The 18,194-nt window shown below is 43.7% G+C and overlaps 2 protein-coding genes across 4 annotated transcripts in view; one reads left to right on the forward strand and one right to left on the reverse strand.

Moving 5' to 3' along the window:
• On the forward strand, positions 1-17,872 carry LOC147032061 (putative palmitoyltransferase ZDHHC24). 2 transcript variants are annotated; one of them, XM_085869359.1, is made up of 3 exons: positions 2-384; positions 10,167-10,417; positions 10,521-17,872. In XM_085869359.1, exons 1-3 carry the CDS (start codon positions 103-105, stop codon positions 10,570-10,572), a joined length of 585 nt encoding a protein of 194 aa, XP_085725485.1. In that variant the 5' UTR covers positions 2-102; the 3' UTR covers positions 10,573-17,872. The 2 variants fall into 2 exon arrangements, with proteins under 2 accessions (XP_085725484.1, XP_085725485.1); XM_085869358.1 differs by having other exon boundaries at positions 1-384; positions 10,167-17,872.
• Positions 16,624-18,194, reverse strand: part of MRPL14 (mitochondrial ribosomal protein L14) — a 21,528-nt gene continuing 19,957 nt past the window's right edge. For both annotated transcript variants that reach the window (XM_085869362.1, XM_085869361.1), the window contains exon 5: positions 16,624-17,418. In XM_085869362.1, coding sequence (XP_085725488.1) covers positions 17,214-17,418 — 205 coding nt within the window. In that variant the 3' untranslated portion in view covers positions 16,624-17,213. The remainder of the gene's footprint in view (positions 17,419-18,194) is intronic.

The raw sequence follows: 18,194 nt of genomic DNA on the forward strand, positions 1-18,194 counted from the left end.
CCTCTGGTGGCTAGAAACACTTTGGAGGGGCGGGTTTAATTTTTCATCCGGAATGGAGCCAGCGAATTAGTTTGTTGATCAATCACCGATCAGGGGTGACCAATGGCGATTCCTGTGTGGTGGCGGCGACTCGACCGTCTTGCTGTGGTGTACTTTTGGGCCGTGACTCTCTCTTCCGTCGTCGTGGGACTTGTGGTGACATTGCCCGAGAACTACAAGGTGTACGGGCCAGGCCAGCTGCTTCTGCGCTATGTGATCTTTCTTTATCTCGTGCTGAACGTGTTGGGAAATTACGTGCAATGTGTGCGCCACCAGTCCATCGTTCCTCCCATCGAACTACCTCTTCCGTTGCCACGTGATTGGAAGCATTGCATGTTTTGTCAGGTACTACGTTATTAAAACGAAGCATATATTTTACCGATATCGGCAATATTTACGTTATGACGTTAACTGGTTTTGTTATTACGTGGTGACGTCACAATCGGTATCAAAAAACAAAAGAGGGCTGAACGCATGAGCATCCGAGTTGCTGTGAAATCTCGTTGGTTTGCCTGTTTAGGTAATGACGTCATTCAATTTTAAACCAATGAAATTGTTTTCAATCAGTAAAGTAGCGTTTTTAGATGATCTGTAATGAAGCCGTGATGAGCTGTGAAAGTCAGTCTTTCAGTCCGTCCGGCATTGGGTCTGTTGATGTTTTTTCCCCGACTCCTCCGTGGCAGCTCAACAAATCGTTTTGAAACTCGGCATGATGATTCATGACGTCAATGCGGAAAAAGGAATGCAGCCCTTTAAAAAAAAATTCATCCAAGTGGTGAGATAATTAGTTAATTAGCTCAAAATATTAAGTGTGTATGTCCATCACATATCATGATATTCAATCATCCACAATTATGAATTCAATAAAAACAAATGTTTCATCATCGTTTAATTTAAACCTCTTAATTTAATCTTAATAATTATTTAATTTAACCTCTTCATGTCATCAATGACCTCTTGCTTTGAAGAACGGGAAAGAAAGGGGAAGGGGACAATAGAGGGTTTCACGGTCAAGGGTTGGGTGGCAGAGAGAGGACAGCCCTTTTTGTCCTAAGACCCTTTTGCCACTTTACACCCTTAAGACCCCTTAAAACCCAAGAGACCCCTCAGATCCCAACTACCATTGGAATGTACCCTTTGAACCTTAATAGCCCTAAGACCCCTTTAGACACTTAGACTCCTTCAACACTTTAGTGGAGGCAAAGTTTCAAAGAACATTTACATTTTCAACATTTACAGACCTTTTCCGCCTTTAAAAGACTTTAGACCCTTTCAACTCTAACTACTATTGAAACATACGCTTTAAACACCACAGACTTTAAGACGCTTTAAAATCATTTAAAACCTGAGACCTTTTAAGAACTTTTAGATATCTTTGGACACTTTCATTCTTTAGACTCCTTTAGACCCGTATGACGCAAACTACTTTTGGAATATACCCGTTAGACATTTAAACCCACCAGACTTTTCAACTATTTGGACTCCTTTAGACCTTTTAAGAGCCCTTTGACACTTTCAACACTTTAGACGCCTTATGACCCTTTCAACCCTGATGGACCCTTTAGACCTTTACATTCTTTCAGCTCCTGAAACCTTTAAAGACCTTTTATGACCCTTTTAGTCCTTTCTAGACCCTTAGATTCTTTACATCCTTCAGACAAATGGTTCTTAAACAGGGGGGCGTGATGAGATCTCAGGGGATTCACGAGGGGTCCATGGAAAATGCTGGCATGAAGGGTTTACTCTGCAAAAAGTGCAAACACATAAAACTACATATTACGATTGTGGAGGTAGATGGAAGAATTTAATCGGGAATATAGCATTGTGTAGAGTTGTTTGGTCTGTGGACGAGTAGGAAGCATCTTGATATGAATAAGTAGGGAATCTGTGAGCTTAAGTGTTATGTGTCACCACACGAGGGGTGGTGCAGTGTTAATTTGCCTAGGGAGTAATAATAAGTTCCCCAGTATATGATTGCCCTCTGTGATTTTTCCCTACGTTTTAATATTTCAAGAATGGCAATAAAGGTGGGGAACACGTCCCTGAAACCACAACAAATGGGCAGAAAGCCCTGTCTTCCCGGGTTGGGTGTGAGCAGGCCACACCCTGGAGGTAGAGGTAGGACAGAGGAGAGTGATCGAGAGGAGAAGGGTGGCTTGCCTGCTTTTGGTGGAGAGCCGTGATCAGTAGGCTGGACATTTTGAGAGGCACCGGACACAGTAGGCTTGTGTATTTTGTGGAGAGCTATGATCAGAGTGGAGGCACGAGGTGCATTGTTTAGAGAGGCGAGAGCGGAGGGTGAGCGCACGCCGAGGAGGACGACACGGCCATTGAATTTGTGTTGAGGAGATTTGACTCATGTGGTGAAGTAAGACGCTGGCCTTTTGCTCTTGGTCGGTGAGGACGATCGGAACACACGAAGCCGTTACACTGGGGATTTTAGCCTTGATGCGGAGTGCTGCTCGTGGATTGCCTGGATTGCGTTTGTCCCACTACGAGAGAAGCGCCATTTGCGCACGTCTGCACATGCAGATAGAAGCGCCTCAATTCCAATTCCACAAGGATCAGCTCTGAGCCAAGCTAAGTACAGGAATAGTTGAAAGGTTTTTATTTTCATTTTGTGCTCCCTTTGTCTGTATTTTAGTCTGTGTGAGAGGTGCCTTGATTGTAGAATTTATTTACTTAATTCTTATTACCATTATCTTTTGAATTATTGCCGGTGTAAATATTCATTTATTTTCATTAAATGTATTCCTTTTCAGAAACTGTAGCCGTGTGCTGTCCTGGTGCGGCGCCCCTGTGCTGTGCTCCTCCTGGATGGATTACCTCTCCGCCATTACGCCCCGTTAATGCATGTGCATTAATCTCTGAGTCTCGGTTGTAGCCTTCAAGGGAGAAGCTTTGGCATCTGTCCATGTTAGGGTTAACCCCCCCCCCCCCGCCGGACAAGACAATATATATATATATATATATATATATATATATATATATATATATATATATATATTTACGGATTTCAGAATCCGGTCTGATGAATGCATCCACACATCCAGGTCCTCAGACAGTTATTTCCTAAAATGCATGTTCAGATTAGCCCCATCCCCATGTCTAATGGGATTCTAAATGTGATGCGTTGAGAAGGGTAAAGAATAGATCCCCTCTCTCATGGGAAGCTTTTTTTTTCTTTACGACAGACACGTTTACACACATTTATTTCACGAGCGCTGACCCCGCCTCATTTTTCCTCAGCAACGTTTATGCACATATTTATTTCGCGAGCACCGACACCAGCCTTTTTTGGAGCGCACGGGATGTCATGGTAACGGTGCGCAAGTGGGGCGGGGTGAGCTTGGGGGAGTCTGTGCCCACCAAGATGGGCCGATTATATATAAAAAAACAATTGGAGGTCCGTTCTGAGGAGGGAGAAGAAAGCGAGAAGTAAGCGAGGGAGAAGTAAGCGAGAGAGGAAGCATGTGAGAAGCGAGCAAGAAGCGCGAGGGAAGAAGCGAGCCAGAGAGGAAGCGTGCAAGAGAGGAAGCGTGCGAGCCCCCAAGTGAGCAAGCGAGCGTGTGGTGCGCGTGTGGGTGTCTGACCAGCGCCAACAAGACAATTCATCCTTCTCAGTGCTTGAGCAAGCGAGCGTGTGGTGCGCGTGTGGGTGTGAGCAGTGCCGACGAGTGAGGCAGGGTCAGTCACCGACGGACTGTGTGGGCCACTGGACATCACTAGTTTCGTGAAGTGTGAGGAGCTGCCCGTGTCGCAGCACGAGGGTCTAAACCCGTGACACACTATCTCGGTGCCTTCCCAGACGATGACTGGCATTCAAGGCTGTTCGCGAGAGGGTGCATGGAAAGACTGGGTGCTGGCGACGGACGTGACACGTACGCACACATTTCAGGATGTTTTCACTTCACGGACAACTAATTTCTGGTGAGGGAGACGACTCTTCCCTGAATCCACTGAAGTTCGATTCATTGAAAATCCATTAATCTGTTCTCAAGTTATAACATGACAAACAAACAGACAGACAGACACGGCTCCTCTTATCACCCCCCATCGAAATCCTCGATCTTTTCTACCCCGATAATCCACCCATGCCCACCTCCTTCAAATTCCCTGCTTTCCTTCCTGAAAGTCCCTGTAATGTCCATCTTATATTCCCCATGTTCCCCGTCCCATCCCTTTCCCTTCCACAGATCTCCTAATGGCTCTGTTCCCCACTGTTTTGTCCTTCCCACTCCCTCCCCTCTTGTCTCATGCCCCCCTTGCTGTGCGTTGTGTGTTAGCTCTCACACGGGCCTCGACAAGGTATACCAAAAACAAAACAAAACAGGAAATACAGTGATGATTGCCTCAAATATGGCTTCACATCCATCATGAAGGGGCACTCAGAAGTGCCCCAGTGTGTCATATGCTTCAAAACCCTGAGCAATGATGCCATGCACCCCACACAAATGAAGCGTCACCTCTCTGGCAATCACCCAGAGTTGGTCAATAAGCCAAAATACGTCTTTGCAGTCAAGAAAAAAAAGCTATAAGGGAATGAGATTGGTCAGTGGCGGAACATTTCGACAGCGGTCGGCAAAGGTTGTGGAAGCATCAGAGTGTAGCGTAACAATATGAATTATCTCTCATGATAGCCAAGGCAAAAAGCCACAAAGCATCAGTGAAACCCTTGTGAAACTATGCATTCTATGTGATGCAAAGCTGTGATTTCAGGAGAACTACGAGAAGCTGGCACAGATTTCACTATCCAACTCTACAGTTAAGCTTCAAATCGATTCAGAAGGAATGAGACTATGGAAGAAGATACGTTGTTCTGCTGCCCGTTGGAGACAAGCATAAAAGCTGACGATGTTTTTACTGCTGTGTCAAACTTCTTCCACGAGAATGAAATGTCATGGGAGAAGGTGATTGGTGTTTGTACTGATGGTGCTCGGGCCATGCTTGGATCACGCTCTGGCTTCGCCACCAAAGTCAAGGAGAAGAGTCCCTCAGCTATTTCAACACACCGCATCATATATTGCGAGGCTTTTGGCAGCAAGGACACTCCACATGCAACTCGAGGAATATCTGAACATCATGATCAAAATTGCAAACCACATAAAACGTAGTGCTCTGAACACCTGATTGGTTGTGCAGTTATGTCGTGATTTTGGAGGAGTACACGACACACTACTGTTCCACATGAACATGTGCTGGCTTTCAAAGGGCAACATGTTGGGTCACTTGTATGAGATGAGATGAGGTGAGGATGTTTCTTGAAACTGAAGAAAATGAGTACCTCGCCACCTTTAATTGGCAGGAGCTTTGCTTGTCATTGTCTTACATTTCAAACATTTTTGAGGCCTTAAATGTCCTCAACTTCAAGCTGCAAGGTGGAGACACAACTATCATTGGCAACTATGATGCAATTCGAACATTCATCACCAAGCCGCAGCCGTGGAAGAGTCACATCAAACAAAGGAACACAGCATATTTTACTCGTCTTGATGAAGTCCTGAATGACAAAAACCTCAGTGATGTCTTCAAGCCAAGATCGAGAGTCAACTTCCAGCTTTGGAGGAAGAATTCCATCAATATTTTCCTGACATTGAAAGCATGATTTAGTTTTGAATTCAGTCTTCCGTGGAATCCCTTTTCCATTGCAGTTGAGGACATCCCTGAAGTCTTACAAGAGCAGTTTCTTGAATTGAAGTTTGATTCTGTGGCAAAGAATGACTTCAAGAAACTTGCCTTGGGGAAGTACCTACCAGTATACTAGAATATAAGCCAGCGAGCCCTTCAAGTAATTAACCCCTTTTCATTGACGTATCTGTGAGGGGTAGGATTTTCAGCGCTGGTTGGGATCAAAACAAAGCAGCAAAACGAGGTTGATGTGGAGTGATCTTTGATGCGCACTCAGCCAGACATCACCAAGTACCAGTACCACCCATCTTGTTAACAAGTACCATACTTGCTTGTGATGCATCTTACTGTAATATTCATAGCGTTGTGTTACAGAACAGTTGGTTATATGTGGGCTAATGATTTGAACTGTAAATGTAACACGGGTATGTCTGTTTTGTTACTTCCGCCTACTGAAGGTGGAAGGAGGTTATGTGTTCACCACTGTTTGTCTGTGGCCATTCTAGTTTTTATAGTGATATGAAATGTAAGTTAAAAGTGTCAGTATAATCCATTTCATTATTATGAGTACCTGCTTGTACTACCTTTGTGAATATCTTCTGCATTGTTGTGCACAACAGCTGGTTGCATATGGATTATTCAATAAAATTATAAGTGGAAGATGTCTTTTTGTTCTTAAATTGACATCACTTTTAATGAACTGTAATAATATTTAGTACACTTCAACATCAGAGGGGTGGGGATTTGGGTCAGAGATTGACTCGTTAGGATGGGGGAGGGGGCAATAAAGTTTAAGAACCACTGCTTTAGATCTTTTAGGGTCTAAAGGGGTTGAAGGGTCAAGAATCAAGAACTCACTTTCTCAATGTCCATGTACTGCTCTTACACCTTCCAAACTCCAAGAATACCTCTGGCTGCAACTTCCCCTCTGCTACTTTCTTTTGTTCGTCTCCACACATGGCTGTTGTACTGTCCTCCTAACAGTGACAACTCCATATACATCTATCTCTCTCTCTCTCTCAACATGGACAAACTTTTAACCACTCATCCCACTCTCTTCCTCTTGGTGTTCTCTTCCTATGTGGTGATCTAAATTGCCATCATGCAACTTGGCTAGGTGTTGGAACCTCTCTCACCAGCCATGGCACTTCAGCAAAGGACTTCTGTGACTCAATTGGACTGACTCAATCTGTAAACTTTCCAACAAGGATTTCTCCCAATGGTAAATCCTCCCTTCTGGACCTGGTGATGACGAACTTTCCCATAAATGTCTCCTGCTCTTTCCATGCTCTAATGGGTTAATATAATCATGTGCTTGTGAGAGTCAACATCTCCCTGGTAATCATTTGCCCAAGGTCATCTTCCATCTGCCTGGAAATCAGCCAACATCACTGCATTACATCAAAAAGGTGCAAAAGCTGACCTCCTTAACTACGTACAGACCTCGTACAGACCTCTCAGCCTCCATCCAATCATCAGCAAGGTCGTGGAATCCATCATCACAGGTAATTGTGAAATCTTTCCTTTTCTCCAACAACCTCATCTCAGATCACCAAATGGTTTCCGTCCAGGACACTCCACCTTGGACATGCTGCTTTTACTCACCCAACAATGGATGGAGGCCCTCAGACATGAGATCAGGGCAATCTCTTTGGATATATCTCCTTCTTTTGATAAAGACTGGCATTCTGCCTTACTCTCCAAACTCTCTGCTTATGACATCCAAGGCTAACTCAACACATGGTTTCCTGACTTCCTCCATTCTCATAGCCAAAGGAATCCTCTCATCTCATCTCCCTGTCAAGGGGGAGTGCCCCATGAAAAGTGTTCTGGGCCCAGCCCTATTCCTGATCTTCATAACTTATCTCTCTAACTCTCTCAAAAATCCTCTTTATCTATTTACCGATGACTCCACCCTCTGCCATGATATCCCTCATCCTACAGACAGGCAGGTTGCAGCCTCTTCCCTCTCTTCAGACCTTGACAAAATTACAAGATGGTCAAACACTTGGAATATGTCTTTCAATCCTGACAAATCTTACATTGTCACCGTCTCTCTCTGAAAGGACCGTCTGGCAAAACCTCCTAGATACTTTCTTAACAATCCTCTTGAGGAAGTTCACTCATTAAAACTCCTGGGTCTCACTGTCAGCCATGACATTTATAGGGCAAACCAGATTTCAAAGTTGGCTTCTAAAGCTCGCTGCCAACTGGCATCCTCCATCATACAAAGTCCTTCCTTGGCACACATGAACTCATCTCCACCTACAAGGCCTTCATCCACAGCTTCATGGAATACTGCTCTTCCCTCTGGGCTGGCTGTCCTGCCTCACATCTTGCTCAGCTTGAGGTCATGGAAACCAAGGTCTTCAAGGTTATTGCAATCTTCCGTGATGAAGCTGAGTATCTGGGTCTATCACTTTGCCATCACAGACAGGTCAGTGATCTCTCTGTCTTCTACCACCTCCTTTCTGGTCTTGTCCCCTCTGCTCCTTCCGTGCTTTGTCTCACCAAAGTTTCTTCGGGGCACACACAGTCCACCTTTCACCCCTTCTCATGAAACTACCCACATCCAGGATCAGTTCACCTACACTCATTCATTCCCCTCTATTCCTGCCTCTTGGAACCAACTTCCACATCCTCTTCAATCTCATTCTTCCCTCCATGTCTTAAAGATAGCTGCTTACCACCATTTGAGATCATCCCCAATCCAAAACCATGATCTTTTCTACCCTCGTTAACCCCTTACCAACCCCACTCCAATCCCTCCTCCTTTCATATTTCCAATTTTCCCTCCTAAGTTTCCTTCTGTATCCATGTTGTCCACCTGATGCATCCTATACTGCCCCTCATTCCTCCCCACACCCACTGTTTTTCCATGTCTGCCTCTATCTTGGCCTTCAACTTTGCTGTTGGTTCTCTCTCTCTCTCTCCCTTCTTCAATTTGTCTTGTTGCGTCCTGATCCGTTCAGTGTACTAGTATGAGCTCTTCCACGAGTCTCGACTGTGTATTATAGAAAAAAAAAAGGATCCTTTCACTGGACAAAAACTAATAGAACGTTTTTCATCAACTTAGGACCCGCTGCTCATCCTTCATAGTTTTCACTGCAGGAATACAATCGTGTTATCAGGCCTTTCAGCCCCCACCACCTCCTAATTTACCATCAAATCAACCTTATCACCTAATGAACAGCAACTGCGACCGTCCTCCATCGGGAGCCGAGCATCTGTCCCACTCGTTTCTCAGCTTGAACTATTCAATAACTCCGCCTCCAAAGGTGGACGGAGGTTATGTTTTCACACCTGTCTGTTTGTCTCTGTCTGTTTCTGCGAGCAGGATATCTCAAAAAGTTGCGGATGGATTTGGACAAAATTTGGTGGACAGTTTGGGTGTGTGACAAGGACAAATTGATTCGATTTTGGTGAGGATCCAAATCCAGATACGATCGTTTTTAAATCTTTTAAGTGATTCTTCAGCATTGAGAGATGGGGCCAAAAACGAAACATAGCATTACATTTTAAAAAGTTGTGGACAGATTTATAACAAAACTTTATGGATAAGTTGGGTGGAAGCTGCAGCTCTCTAATGGCTGTTTGAATGGACTTATGGGGACTGTGCTTGAACAACTCATGAACATGTTCAACATTCTCACCACTTGTTCTTGGCCAGCCTTCCTCCTTCCTCCGCAGGATCCTACCCATCTCCATGAAGTTTTTTTGCCACTCACAAATCATTTTTCTCATTTGTGGCTGCCTTCCATAGGTTGTCCTGAAGCTTTATTTAAGCTGTGTCGCTGATTTGGTCTTTCAAAACCAGGCATTGCACTGCACTTTTTGTTGTAGGGATGTCATTTGCAGTAAATGTGATGCCACATATCACAGGAGAGATCTGGAAATGAAAAAAAAAAAGTAAATAAACCGAGAAATGTTCTGTCACATGCAGCAAACCACATCATTGTAACCAATTTGATTTTGTTTTTATTACGGTTTGAATTTGGAACGGTAATTTGTGAACACCCTGTATCATTCAATAGAGAAGGCACAGCCAACCAACAAATGTAACAAAGATCTACTCCACAAATTTTGAAACAATCAGGAAAAAGTAGACTTAGCCTCAGTTGATGTTTCGTTTGAAGGTCTACAAACTTCCTCAGGCCTCGAGTTTTTTTTTATAAAGCATTTTGAGATTTTGCTTCTGAATGGAAGTTTGTACACCACAAATACATTCCTGGGAAATGCTGACAGCCAGATGAAATGGGTCTGATGAATAGTCAGCAATGTTTACAGTACATGTACAATATGTGAGATAAGTTTTATACATTTCCAGAGCAGACTAAGAGGGACAAAACGGCATTGAAGATGGTCAAAACCATTTCGATTAAAATCCCGATGAGATCTACTGTCGCATTACTCAGTGTTTTTGATCATTAATGTGGAGAACAGAACATTGTGGGTTGATAATGTGATCAGAAGTTTGTGTGATGCTTGTGACGCCTCAGGCTTACGTGCCACCCCGTGCTCGCCACTGTGTCACCTGCTCTGCTTGCATCCTACGGCGTGAACGCCACTGCGCACTGACTGCATGTTGCGTGGGACACCATAACCTCCGGTTTGCTGTGGGGTTGTCTCTTCATGCCCTTGCTGCCAGCCTGCATTCACTGTTGCTTTCTCTTGGCTATCTGGTGGAGAGGGATGGCCCACTGAACCTTCATGCCTTACCTGGTTATGTGTGGCCTGCGGCTGTGTGGCGGTACGCTCATGGCTGGGAGAGCATCACAGATCTTGTGGTCTGCATCCTGGCTAACATGCACGCCATGCACTGTGTGGTGTGTGCTCCTGCCCTTGCTTTTCAGCTTGTGCTCGCGTCCGATGGGCAGACTGCGCATGAGGCGCAAGCCGGCGTGAATATGTATGATTTAGGGTGTCTTGACAACTTACACCAAGTCTTCGGCCAAAACTTGATTTTACCTTTCTTGTTTCCTGTTGCTGCCCCAATCTATGGTGATGGTATTGAATGGCGGCACCGCCGGAAAGACAGCAGCTTAGTTTGCTGAAGCTTTCACAATAGCCTGTGCTACTTTAATTAAAATGAAGTGTACATATGTACAGTACATCTAGTCTGTATCAGTAATAGTTGCCTTAATGCTATTTACCAGTAATTTCATTGATTAATTTATTGTTAGTACTGGCATTATGAAGAAAAAATAAATTATGAAATGGTTATTAGGGTTCACTTTTGGGTGAGGGTTAGCATTATACTGATGAAAGCATTAAGGTAATGTTTGCTCTTACTATTGGTGATGTCACTTTTCTTTAACCAATGCAATTTGTAAAGGTATCGGCTAAATATACACAATGCCTCATGAAACGCGTTTGTGTGTCAATCTCTCTTTGAAATGTTGAAAGCTTATTTGTTGCCAAAAATGGTTCATTATCCAAGGTATTACTCTCTAATGGGAATGTTTAAATATCTGTGTTGTCCTATCAGTCTGTATCTCTACACTCTGCTACTTTTCAAAATAACTGAGAAAAAGTTTCACATTTTTGTCTGTAACTACTACATCAGCTTTGGCACATCCAATCAATCACAATCTGCATGATGAACTTGAAAATTCATTAGCATCAGTTCATTATTATTATCGGTCGCTGTGTCTTGTCCTCGCTTGAACATAATCTTCAGTGTTTAGAATTTGTACATGATACAGAGCTATACTGAAACCATTGAAGCCATTCTCGAGATATCGTTCATAATTAATCAGGATCGTATGTATTGTTTTGTTTAGTGTGCATGTGATGCCCAGAAATGCTTCATGTAAAATGAAGTAGTTGACTTGTGGGCATGCTGAACAGTAATTAATCGAATAAGGATGGATTGTTTTGACTGGATGTCCGGTGTGAGGACAGATTGTTTTGAGTAAAGGAGAAAAAAAGTGTTCGCAGGAAGCAGCCATGATGAAAAAATTGGGAAAGGTAATTATTTGCACACTTTTTAGCTCATCTATGACGGAGTGTTGAGATGAGCTGCGGAAGCCATACCGATATCCTTCAGTCCTTCCGTCAGTCAGTGGGTCAATTAACATTTTTGGTTTTTTTTCCGTAATCCTCCAAGGTGGCTCAACGGATCGTTTTGAAACTCGGCATGACGATTCATGATGTCGATGGCAAAAACGAATGGAGTATTTTAAAAAATTTCCATCCAGGTGGTGAGATGATTCGCTAATTAACTCAAAATGTAACCTATGTTTGTACGTCTATCACATATCACGAGATTGTATCATTGAGGTTTCCACGTTATTTAATTTTAACCTCTTAATTTAACTCTATGTCATTAATGCCCTCTTACTTCAAAGGAGGAGGGGAAGACATAGAATTGGGGTGGGGGCTGATAGGGGACAGTCCTTTTCAACCTTTGTAGACCCTTTTGACCCCTTAAGACCCTTTAAAACATTAACACCCTTTAGAATTTAGAACAATAAGAACCCTATAAAATCCTAAGACCCACTTTATCACCAAACTAGCAGTAAAGCCCGGCATTGCTCGGGATTTCTTGCAAATTTCCTGAATAGCTGCTGAAAGCCACAATAAGCATAGCTCCACCACTAAACAGTTAAACGCTTACTACCTCATAATTGACGGCCCGAAACCGCGTAAAGACTCTTCTATCCGGACCTGTATGGTACCGTAGAAAACGTAGGGTGAAATGATGTATTGACAGGCGGATAAAAGGGGGAAGTAACACGCAAAAGATGAGTTAGGTTTTCAGAACGTTTAAGGACTACTTCACCTTGGCCGCAACCTGCAGTTATCGTGGCTTCAATGAGACGTGGTGTTAATGCCTTGATGACGAAGCGTGTCCCATTACACTGATTTAGAGGAACCAAATTGCGGAGCAACATAATAGGAGCACCAACTTTGAGCTTCAAGGTGTGGGGGGCAATCCGGGAGGCTCGAGCGAATTCAACAGCTCAATAGGATAGTTTGCTGCGTCTTCTGGATCAATAGTCCTGTCAATAGACTTGTAAACGTAGGCCTCTCCAGGAATGAGCTGGAGAGCTGATCGTTTACGTTGCTCACAACGCTATTTTTTGGGGCCAGAATGGCCCTCTGACTTAGCCACTCCATGTCCGAATATTTAAGGGGAAGTTGCAGGAAAACTGAATCCATAGGATCGGAAGCAGTAGCAACAACGCTGCAAAGGGAGTCTAATGAAACGAAGCCGCGGTCGTCATTTGGCATCGGGCCATCGCCAAGCGTAAGGAGAGGCTGTGCGAATGACGCAGGTGAGCTCGCATGTTAGTGCTGAGACGTAGAGTCCTAACCTTGGGCCAAAGCACGGATGCAGATATTATATGGCGTCATATGACCGGTGCGTTTCATTGATTCGTTGAAGATGGCTATCGCGACTGTGCAAAACAATGTCCCGCTTTTTACGCTGGTCCCCATGGAGGAGTATGGCGACCTCGTTATATGAAGGGACATTGTATCGGCGGGCCTGCTCCCCCGCAGGCCTCTTATCCGCGTCAATGACAACGGAAAAAGTAGGGGATGGGGCTGACTCTAAGGCGCACTTAAAACTCCGAACGTAATTATTTTTCTCGTGCAGCATGCGTTGCAAGCTAAGCAGCACATCCCTGTCTAAGGTGTCATGTTCTTCGTCGTCCTCAGGTGGAGGGAAAATATCAATTCGTGCATCGGCCTGTTTGTTGTAGTCAGCAATGAAGTAAATCTGCAAAAACGAAGGTTTACAGTTTTGCGAAGGGAGCAACGACCCAATTAGATGGTAAACCTGACCCTGAACTTTGAACGTAGGCATCCAACCCCCTTCCCTAACAACATGCGCCCCGAAAGAGGTCATTTGGAAGGCACTGTTATATTTCCTGATGAGCTTAAGGAAACTATCTGAAGTCATTGAAGACTCTGCAAGCAGGTCCCTTAAAGGCTGTGGCGGTTCCTCAAGTGGAGGTAGACTGACCTTACCGTTGGAGCAGCACATCCCTGGTGACTCCCCACCCCACTTAAGGACACAACAAAATTGGCAGGTGAAGCGCATCTCACCAATTTGTATGTCACCATGCATGTAATAGTTAACTTCAGCCTCGTACTGAAAAGCTTTTCGAAACAAAAACTGTTTGTTTGGGCACGTGACGCCACGGATGTTGTCCCGCCATTGACTATTACCGTCTAACCTTGCGCGTCGCTCTTGTGGAGTCTCAGTAGACCTAGAAAGAGCTGTTCCAGAAGCGTTCCTGGAACGACGAACCGCCTGCTGTTCATCACCCTCCGAAGCCCTGGAAGCAGCTGTTGCAGCAGCGTTCCTGGAACGCCGAACCGATCGCTGCTCAATACCCTCCAGAGCCCTGGAAGCAGCTTTTGCAGCAGCGTTCCTGGAAAGCCGAACCGCCCGCTGTTCATCGCCCTCGGAAGCAAAGATTTCCGCTGCGTGCAGGGCATTCTGTGAAAGTCGGGCGGTTGTTTCCTCGAGCGACTCGTTTGCCCTAGAAACCCTTCGAGTCGTGGCTAACGCTGTCCAACGCCCAAGACAAACCCTCTTTTTAGGCGGCATTATCGAAAAAGGTAAACCGAGATTGAAAACAACTACGGTTTTTGGAACAAAAAAAAATTGTAGGGTAGAGTACGACTTAGACGGGTAAATTTACAAGTTGGGGTTTATATCGAAAAAACAATATGTAAAAAAGGGGGAGTGGTTAAACGCAAAAGTAATAACTCACGGATAGGAAGTGTAATGTTAGTGTAACTGAACGGCGTTTGAAAATCAGCCAAGCTCAGGATTATTCCTCCGAACATTTAAGAAACGACGTCAGAACGGGAAACAGCAGAAGCACAATCACAGGAAAAAAGGATAATCGGTAGTCCACAGCACTAAAGATGTGACCGGACAATAGCGGAACAGGAGAAAATGTGACACGTTTTTCCTCGGCATAGCCCGACCAATGACAAATGAGTTGCATCCCAAACCACATGTGAGTGGTCGGTGCAAAAGTAAAGCTAAGGGCAATGACCTTGAGCAACCAATAGGACACGCGCAATGAGGTCATGCACAAAAAGATTGCACGTGTGCACGGCGTGAACTGCATGCACTGGATCGATTTCGTCATCTTAACGTTAATTAGCGTTAATTAACTGCATGCACGGGATAGATTTCGTCATCTTAACGTTAATTAACACCTTAAATTTCTCGCATGCACCACAAGCACAATACACAAATGCAGTGTATGCAGCAGAAAAGGTAGGGAGGGCAAGCAATTAAAAAGAAATTGCGTTTAAGCTTATTTGGGGAGTTGAGTGGGAAATGCAAGAATGAACTTAATTATAGATTTGTTCTGCAATCAGGGATTTTTTGGCACTGGCGTAGCGGAGGGAAACAGCGCCCGGGGCAAAGTGGAAATTTACGTCCCCCGTAGGCCTTAAACTTGAGTGGATTTGAATGGAAAATCCCATAAGCGATATCGATTTATCAATTTTTTCAAATATCGGAAGTGTTATGGAAATTTTTTTATAGCCAATGACCTAAGTTGGACCAAAAGCCATAATCATACCGAAATTTGAATGGAAACATTTGGAGTTTGTGGAAATGCATAACGACCATAAAAACACACACACACACACACACACACACACACACACACACACACACACACACACACACACACACACACACACACACACACACACACACACACACACACACACACACACACACACACACACACATCCTCAGTTTTATAGATATAGAGATGCAGCCCAACTACGACCACCCTCTATTGGAAGACGAACGTCTGTCCTACTTGGAACTATTCATTTTTTGTTGACCTTGGATATGAATTTCCTATCCATAAAATTGCTATGTCATAACATTAAACTTTATCAACCAAAACCTAATCTTGGGGTTGAGACTTTGACTAATAAAATTTTTTTTTCCCTTTCCTTATGAGGATTTATTGCACTTTATTGTTTACAAATGGTGGGGAGACAATGGAAGAGCACACCACCGGGATACAGATAGACCTTTGTGAAACTTTCTTTGTCTTTCAGTTCTCTCTCCCTCAGATATGTTGTCGGTTCAAAAAGCATGCTTTGTTTGTGGTAGCTTGGGACGAAGCCGGCTGTCCTGCCTGCTGTTGCCCGTGAATGGACTACCTGCCATGAATTGAGTATTTATCGTTTTATTTTTTATTTTACTCTTGGGTTTCTATATTAATTTTGCCTCTGATTTTGAGTTGCACTTTGTACATAGTGGTGGATGGAGGAGTTCCCAAACGGAACAAGTCGGTTTTCACTGTCTTTTTGTGGGGTCTATTCATTTGTCTTTGTTGTAAAAAGTTGTATTACAAGTCTCGTTTTGCTTTTCAAATAAACGTTTTCAAACTACAGAGGTTAACAAAATGAGATGATCCAATAGACAATTCTTCAAAATCTTTAGAAGTCATTTAAAAGGTCCCAAAACTCTCAATGTATGCTGTTCTTTTCAGGTATTATTTACTTTCTCAAGTATTCAGAGATTCAACTGAGACTTGACGGGGGCTGGCAGGATAGCCTTGAGGTACACGCACTCACCTCTAAGCTGTCTCACCTGGGTTCACATCTCGACCCGGCTATAAACTGTCATCCTGGTGTTTCGCAGGCAGGATGATTCCTCAATGTGTGTCGTCCCTCGGATAGACGTTAAACTGGGGTCCAATCTACCGGCATTAGCTTGTGGACGTTAAAGATCCCATGTTGTCCTTGGTGAAGTGAAGGCGAGCTATCAACGGCACCCTGAAGAAATTCCAAATTCCGGTTCCAGAATGCCAGGCTAGAATTGTTTCCATACCTGACAAGGTGGGAATAATAGAAGCCGTTAAAGAAGTTTCATGCAATTATACTGTATGTCTGACCAAAACATGGTGCTTTTTAAAATATCAGCAATAGATGGAATCGACATGTGTTACGCTTGCCTTGTGGTTTGTTTCAATTTTATTGTGGGGGCAACTGACTGAATTGCAACTTTAATCACAAACAAACATAAAGTCAGGTGATTTGTTACATATTACTGCCAAAAACCAATTAACTTTTAAAAGACTTTATCATCACATCATGCTTTTCAATTTTTAAATTGTTCACGTCGGAAGTTTTTGGGCAATTTCATGTACGAGTGGGGTCGAAAAGTATTTCCCTTTGCAAAATGTTTCAGAACCAAAAACATGACTTCTCAGTGTAATCAGGCACCTCACCACTGCTGAGTAGAATTGTGATACTGGCTAGAAATTAGAGGAAAGGACTAACACATATTCCATGTTTCTCTGGTACAGGACCATTTCTTCATGATTGGAGGAAAAATCTTTTGACTCAGTATTATTTTTTGTGTCTGATCGAACCGATGCACCAAATACTGAAGGTGTTGCTAGGTCATTTAATGATATACCAATTCAATTATGATAATTGAATACATATTAGATATGTCCTGTGCTTTAATGGACTTTTACCCCTTGAAGAGCTTGTCGACAAATTCTAAAGTGCCAAGCAATCAAACCCATTGTTGCTGAGTATCACACAAAGAGCTGTGCGAGTGCCAGTATTTTAGAATGCTCGCCTTGCAGGCGCCGCAAAGAGCTTGGAATCGGAGCCTTTATCCGTGTTCCTGTTGGATTCCCATTGTCTTCGAGCAGCACTACATTATTGGAGTCAAAGCGAGGGGTCATCGGAGGGCCTGGCATGGCATCTCCAACGATCAGAGCCTTCTTTTTCTGTCCACTGCATGGAGAAAAAGATTGGATCTGTGACGTATCATCATCATCATCATCATCATCATCATCATCGATAAAAATGTGCATGACCATGGCACACTTTTGTGTCATAATTTATCCAAGGAGGGTAGTGGTCGTGGTGGGTACCAAGAACCACCAGAAGAAATCAGGGCAATCACTTTGAATTTGACCAGGATAACAGTCATAACTTGTACGTTAATGTTGCGAGCAGAAGGGTCCTTAGCTTAATGCCCATCCGGGCCCATCCGGCCGGCACACACATTGACGCAATGCACAAGCTACAAGTTTAGAATTGGACCCAGACAAGATGGCTCAAAGGGAAGTGGTACTTCCTCTGTATCATTCGATGGACCTGTGATGTTTAGCATACTTAGAAAGAAAAGCAAACTCTTTTCTGCAGAAAGGCTGAGTGGGAATTGATTAAATGCTCTTGTAAACAATCCTGGATATTAACATCATCAGTTCATTGTTTTACATCTTAAAAACAAGTTGACTCATCGCTTCATGCCCCATCCATCCACAACCCCATCCATCCCTTCGATTAATCACACTTGGCCAGTTTGGGGTTTTAAAGCAATGGAACAGTCGTTCATTCAATTGAGTTTATTTGAACGACTTTCGTCAGCAATATCAAATCTAAAATCTTTCACTGCTGTTCGACCAGGAACCATGTGCCTCGTCAGTTATTTCCACATGGATTTTGACAAACGGGATGTGTCTGAGACGTATCATCCGTCTGTGATCCATGCAAGCAGACCTGGG

Source organism: Eptatretus burgeri, chromosome 2 (genome assembly GCF_056783735.1).
Source record: "Eptatretus burgeri isolate ZD-2024b chromosome 2, Ebu_testis_v1, whole genome shotgun sequence".
Taxonomy (NCBI): domain Eukaryota; kingdom Metazoa; phylum Chordata; class Myxini; order Myxiniformes; family Myxinidae; genus Eptatretus; species Eptatretus burgeri.